Raw genomic sequence first — 7495 nt, forward strand, 5'->3', positions numbered from 1 at the left:
ACGGTAAATCTCTATTAAAACTCAAATATTTAAAGAGCTAATGATGACACGCTGATGTCAGCATGTCCATAATAAAGAGATACTTGACCAATGCAGAAATTGAGAAGTAAATGATCTGCGTTTTAAAGAATGATGTCACGATATTGTGTGACTTGTAACTAAATGAAAGCCAATGAGGAGAGGGAGATTGAGCACTGCCCAATCAGCGAAGAGAAGAGCTCGGCGAGCTTCGTGCGGGGATCCTGTGGAGAGAGAGAGTGCCAGAAATCTGCCAAGTCCTCGTGCCAAAAACTTTTCACCCACAGACGAATGCGTCCAAGCCATCTAAAGTCAAGAATTGAATCTCGAGGAGTTATACATCACAAAGTAGACATTGCTAGGGATTCCCTAACTCATAGAGGAAGAGTTTTCCAATAGTGGAAGTCAGAAATTGTCTGTGGAATAAACCCACTGGAAAGGTTCGGGTGGTGAGGATGGACCGAGCCCCGAGCTCCAGCCCAAGTGGCACTAGTCAAACATCACAACCTACCCAACATGAACCCATCAGCTTCGGCATTGACCAGATTCTCAGCGGCACCGATCAAGAGTCACAGCAGAACTCGAGCAGGAATAGTTCCGAGAGTAGCAGCAGCGCGAGCGGAGGCAGTTACCATCTCGGCAGCCCAACGGGAGCGAGCGCAACGCCGTACACGACGCTAACCGGCACATTTCACGGTATCGCGGCACCATACGAGGAATCCAGTCCATACGGTGTGAACTTGACCCTTGCACATGGAGGAGTGATTAGGGTCCCGGCTCACAGGCCCTTGGCCGCCGCCGTGCCTCCACCCATGGCCAGCGCGGTACCCGGACTTGGGAGCCTCAGTTTTCCCTGGATGGAGAACAGTCAGCGCTTCGCAAAAGACAGGTTTGCAGGTACATAATAAATACTTCTATTATTTCCATCCATTCCTTTCGTTTTTCCAACAAAAAGCTCCACGTGGTTGAAATGTCCGAAGCAGGAAATGGGGAATTGACTAAAAGAATTGATTCAAGTTCACCTTTTGCGTCGTACGACAATATGACCGAAACTGTAGAAAGCCTAAGCTCTAAGTGAATTATGTTTTGACATACTTGTGATGTATTTTGTGATGGCGTTTTCTTGTAGGTAGATGTTGTTTGACACAGGAAAAGTCAATATATGAAATGTTAAACCATAGGCTATAGAAAGACTAATATTTGCTTTTAGTAATCTAAAACAAACTAGGCTACTCTAGTGTGTCTCTGTGTGTGTGCATTTAAATTTATTTATTTTTTATTTAAATTTCACGTAGGCCATAGGACGGCATGAAAAGGGAAGAACTAAAATTAAAAAAAAGTTCTTTTAGGTGTCCATTATTGGTGATAACATTAAATATTATAGCTACATTGGGCTATTATGATTCTACATTTAAACAGTTGGGTAATATATATATATATATATATATATATATATATATATATATATATATATATATATATATATATATATTTGTATTGACATTCTACGGATTCATCAATAGCTTATAGCCTAATGTTTAAATATTGTTATTGCAATAGAAATGTATTCTCCTAAATAGCATAAAATGCACAGAATTAAAAATATTTATCATTTGCTAATTTAACTGTGTAAACGGCAATGCTTTTGCATGTTTGTTTGTGAAAGAATCATAAGGATGAATTGATGGAGGTTTCAATACAATAAATATTAGATAGTCTGTCTGGGAAACTTGATCCTGGTGTTTCCATAAAGAGGCGGCAGATGAATGGATGTTGCTGAAGAGCTCGTTTTAGTTTTATTTGACACCGCAGAGCGTGAAACACCTGTGCCGGTTATGGGTTAAATTAAAAGAAAAAGGGCGAAAGAAAGTAAACTCAACACGTTGAGTTTAGGTCAGCGTGTCTGTTTACAACCTATTATTGGCAAGCATAGGCTATATATATATATATATATATATATATATATATATATATATATATATATATATATATATATTTTTTTTTTTTTTTAATTATTGTTAGCTATTCAGTATTAATTCGCATTATGAATAACAATTTAATCTTCAAGCGCGGTCAAATTGTAACACATATCTGAATAATTAATTAATTAATTGTTAAAACCATACAAAAAAAATGTATAAGCCTTTATTCGAATAAACCGTGTAATTAGCTATAGGTTAAAATATGGGCCTAGGCTTTTTTCCCCCTTTCTTTTTTCAAATGTGTAGCCTATTAAACATCTACCAAACGTGCGACATAAACACGGAAGTAAATGAGTTATTGTTATATTTAGTCAACCACTCTTTTGCATATGAATGTATACTCTTACAGTTCAGAGCTGTCACATAAACCACCAGCTTTCTTTATTATGGGGTAAATGGCGAACGCTGTTCCATTAGAAAGACATATCAATATTTTACCAGCTTTAATTATTGCCAGATATAGCCGCGCTAACTCTGCGGCTCTGTGTTTTTTTAGGCAATAAATAAATTAACACTATGAAATTACTTTCATTAGGAGAACATCTGCTGTTTGTATTTGATGCAACATTAATAGGATATGTTTTGTTTGATTTTATTGTATAGATTATATGTACCCTGTGTAACAGGCCTTTCAACATAACAAGAGCATCATCAGCATTCCACCTATTTATGAGGGGGTTTTAGTATTTATCAATCAATAACACAATGTCTGATTTGACTTCTGAAAGGTAGCCTATAGTGCAGAAAGGTATGGAGTAATTTTAAATGATGATGAACGCAGTTTTCCTTTGACTCAGCAGAGTCAGAAACGTAATGCAGCACATAAGCAAATGCTGTTTACTTCTTAACAGTGCTTCATAAAATAATAAAAGATTAAAAGGGTATTCTTCATGTGATAGAATCAACATTTTCATCAATGTATCCTGTGTTTTGAGGTATTGGACAGTCTGCATTTACATTTAAATGTATTTTATATATATATATATATATATATATATATATATATATATATATATATATATATATATATATATATATATATATATATACACACACTCTGAAAACAATGGGAATCTTTTAGAGTGGAGATGCACAAAATATGTATTTTTGCAGCATTATTAAAAGGCATCTTGCAACTTGAAAAGGCAGATTGCAATATGCCTTTTTTCTACTAAGAAAAATGATTCGGTGTAAAATGATTTAGTGCGATAGAAAGAGGTCATTAAGCTGTGTCAGACTCATCACGGCTTTCCCCATCTCTCACGCCGTGTCTTTTCTTTCCTTATTGATACCACAGCAGCTCTGACGCCCTTTACTGTGGCACGGCGCATCGGCCACCCGTACCAGAACCGCACACCGCCCAAGAGGAAGAAGCCCCGCACATCATTCTCCCGAGTGCAGATCTGTGAGCTGGAGAAGCGCTTCCACAGACAAAAATACCTGGCTAGCGCTGAACGAGCAGCCTTGGCCAAAACCCTGAAGATGACAGACGCCCAGGTCAAAACCTGGTTTCAAAACCGCAGGACCAAGTGGAGGTGAGACAGAGAAAGAAAGTGAGATATATACTAATATAAAATGTTGAGTAAAATGATGTAAAACTCATGTGAACATTAAATGTGTGTCCAGAGGAACAAAGGAACAAGATTTTCATTTCACTATAGGATAATATTTCCCATTACATATACATTTAAAAAAAATGTCTATGTCTAGACATTGATAATCTCTAATAAGGCATTCTAGGTATGCTGACTTTTTTTACTAACAGGTCATGGAAATGTTGAAAATAATAGCCAAATATACTTGATAAAATTTCAAATAAGGGCTTCAAATCACTGAATGGACAGAAGTGTATTTTTAAACTGTCATATAAATTATTGCCCTATTTAAAATGAACAAAGTAAATAAATTGAGGCGTTTTTTAACCATAGAAGTATACATATGCATGTACAATATGTGACCCTGGACCACAAAAGCAGCCATAAGTCGCACGGGTATATTTGTGGCAATCGCCAACAATTGTATGTGTCAAAATGATGGATTTTTCTTTTATGCCAACAATTATTAAAGTAAAGTAAAGTGTATTATTATTAGTAATATGCATTGCAATGGACTTCATTTGGACAACTATATAGGAGATTTTTTAATATTTAGATATTTTTGCACTCTCAGATTCCAGATTTTCAAATAGTTTTATCTCGGCCAAATATTATCTAAAATATACATCAATGGAAAGTTTATTTACTCAGCTTTCAGATGATGTATAAATCTCAATTATAATAAATAAATCCTTATGACCTTATGGCTATGTATCTATCTATCTATCTATCTATCTATCTATCTATCTATCTATCTATCTATCTATCTATCTATCTATCTATCTATCTATCTATCTATCTATCTATCTATCTATCTATCTATCTATCTATCTATCTATCTATCTATCTATCTATCTATCTATCTATCTATCTATCTATCTATCTATCTATCTATCTATCTATCTATCTATCTATCTATCTATTGACCAAATTAGTGTCTGTAATGAGCTGACATCACTTTTTTATTATTTGACCTACTAACGGCCGTAATATCTGTAAGAAATAATGGGAAAATAATGGGGTTGTCAGGAAGATATATGAATAATTAATTAAGGCAAATACACTAACGACATGCCACACTTTAGAGAAGAGAAGGGGCTGTTTGAATATTACTAAAATGTTATATTTAAATAAACTCTACATCTACCTTTTAGATTCGGTTGATTAATCAAACACATTTGCATGTGCAGACATTTTTGTACTAAATTAGATTAGCTATATCCAAATCCACATGCCGTTAGACTATTCACACAGTTAGTAATTTGTTCCTTCAACGATGATCTTGTTGTAGTCTTAAATGCGTAATCTTGCTGTTTGTGGTTCTTTTAAGCCTGTAATTCAGTTTTTGGAAACCGAACACAAGTTTGTGGCAAATGTAAAACTTCTACTCCTCTAATCTCCCCTACGTCTTTTTCTGTCAGACGGCAGACGGCGGAGGAGAGGGAGGCAGAGCGTCAGCAGGCCAACCGGCTGATGATCCAGCTCCAGCACGATGCCTTCCAGAAGTCTTTGACTGATTCAGTTCCATCAGACCCGCTCTGCATCCACAACTCCTCACTGTTCGCCCTGCAGAACCTACAGCCCTGGGCGAGCGAGGAGGGCGGCAAGCTCGGAGGGGTGACCGCGCTTGTATGAGTACCAGGACTCGAGAAGGAAATGACATTCTCATTCTTTTTTTGATGGACTAGGATGTTGGTTGACCTTATCTCCGTCCCGAAAGACTATTTCATTCCACAAAAAAGCGAGGAACTAATTATGGCCGTCCAACAGCGAGCGAACCCATATAAATAAAAAGGTTCTGCGTCGAACGAGCCTCTGCAGAATAAACGATAGCCGTCTTCCGTGGTGTGTCTGTGCGTACAGATCCCCATTAGGGTCAGTTTCATTGACAAAGTGACCTGTAGAAAGGAGCAGGCCATCCCAGCTGACCCTTTTACAGATCCTTTGATCTCCTCCATCCTTTCATTTGCCCTTCTGCCCCACTTTGTAATTTCTCAACCACTCAGAACTGTAGAATACCGGATTAATGCAGAAGAGGGAAGTAATGATGATTTAATTATTTATAATGCGAGTTGCACGACCTAAAATGCCCCCAATCTGGCCACTCGTGGACACAAACATGCACACATAGACACACCCTCTTCAATCATCCATCTAATTTCCCTAGTATATTCATCTTTTTAAGGGTTCAAAGGAACCAGCTACTTTAATTTATAAGTTTTTTGATGAAACCACATCCCAACCGTATGAGGAATCGCATGAAACGTCCAGAAGAGAGGCATATGACGTCATACGGGACGGTTGCAATACACTTTGTCGGTTCGATTGATTCAGCAGGAACTCCAAATGCAGCTCAGAAACTCCTCAGAAACACGCTTCGATGGCTGAATGTTGTGTGTCCGAGAGAAAGAACAATTCAGATGAGACAAGGGTTTGTTAGATGCCCCTATGATGTAGGTGTGCTGTTGCATTCCAAACTCTTTATTATACTTTGTATTTGATAAATATGTAAATAGCAAACAAAAAGTAATAAACATTCTGTTTTGGCATAAACACAAAACGCGTGCTTTGCTTAATTTGTTATTGGACGAGGCACATTCCAAATCCCTAAGCAGCACTCTTCTCTAGAGTAATGTGTCGCTTTCGGAGGTCCTACCAACGTTCTACACAACTTGATCGACAAATAAACACAGAGTCCTGCTAGTTGCCTGCAGTCGATTATGCCTGCCACAGCAAAGAAGCACTTATGTCCTCGAGCAGATAAATGCGGGATCCTGTGGGACCATAAAAATGCCTTTATGCCCTCTGCAACCAACTCCCTCCTCCCAAAGTGCTGACTCTCAGGAACTGACCTGTTTTAAAGGCCTGGGTGGGGGGTAAGTGGAGGGGTGTCCATTATAAAGTGATTTAACAGACTCCTTCACATTATGATGCTGTCGAAGCCTCCGCAGGGTGAACCTGTGGAGTTCCGCCACAGCTCTTTGTGGACAGATGGTTAGCAGTGACCTGCGCCAGGGCCTCTTTGACCGGTGATGTGTACAGTCAAGTCGGGGTCATCTGAGAAAGCCTTCAGTAAAATACTCAATGCTCAGGCTCATTTACACAGGAAGTATTCCTGGCATCTTTCCACATCACTTCTACAGTTGCTCAACTACAAATTGATTTGTAAATAATGGTGTTTTATCGCCCTCTGCTGGCTATTATGTGCAAATGCTTATATGTCCTTCCAATGAGGAATTCAATTTAATATAGTATATTAAACAGGCTTGAAGTGGGGTTCTGAAATGAAAATTTATGTACATTTTTTTATTTATAATTTTTTAACATCGTCACATTTTCCTGATTAAATAAACTACTTTAAGAGAAAACAAATATATTTTTTTACATTATGTAATTAATGTTCTATTTAACATTAGTTAGTGACTTAAGTTAGTGTATTTAAGCGTTAATTAAGCATTTTTACTTACTCCAAAAATAATAAAGACAGTAGTTATATTTTATTTATGAACTTTTCACACATACCAGCTTAACGAAACGTTTCCAGTTGTTATATCAACAGTATATAGAGAAAATTTTTTGCCAAAATTAAAAGAAATATTTGGAAGAGATTACTGAACATTTATTAGCAAAAAAAATAAATGTGTTTTATTTGAAATGAGACAAGTCTGATACAATTTTGATCTTATATTATTTAATCATACAAGTTATAAAATATTAGCCGTTATTTTATACAAGTTAATAATTGTATTTTTTTTTTTTAACAATATTTTAGTCAAGTCTGGTATATTTTGTTTTGATTAGCTCAGATAACATTTTAATCTGTCATTTGGTCATGTTCCAATGTACCTCACCTATATTCCACTTCCATTCTCTCAGGGTAAATCAAAAAAAAAAAAAAAA

The 7495-nt window shown here is 36.8% G+C and overlaps 1 protein-coding gene across 1 annotated transcript; it reads left to right on the top strand.

Annotated features, from left to right (window-relative positions):
• The first annotated feature begins 238 nt into the window (after nucleotides 1-238).
• tlx3b (T cell leukemia homeobox 3b) lies at nucleotides 239-6155 on the top strand. Its single transcript, XM_067433073.1, has 3 exons — nucleotides 239-915; nucleotides 3298-3535; nucleotides 5017-6155. The coding sequence occupies exons 1-3, from the start codon at nucleotides 474-476 to the stop codon at nucleotides 5228-5230; spliced, it is 894 nt and encodes a 297-aa protein (XP_067289174.1). The 5' UTR covers nucleotides 239-473; the 3' UTR covers nucleotides 5231-6155.
• The last annotated feature ends 1340 nt before the right edge of the window (nucleotides 6156-7495 follow it).

This window comes from Pseudorasbora parva, chromosome 23 (genome assembly GCF_024679245.1).
Source record: "Pseudorasbora parva isolate DD20220531a chromosome 23, ASM2467924v1, whole genome shotgun sequence".
Classification (NCBI taxonomy): Eukaryota; Metazoa; Chordata; class Actinopteri; order Cypriniformes; family Gobionidae; genus Pseudorasbora; species Pseudorasbora parva.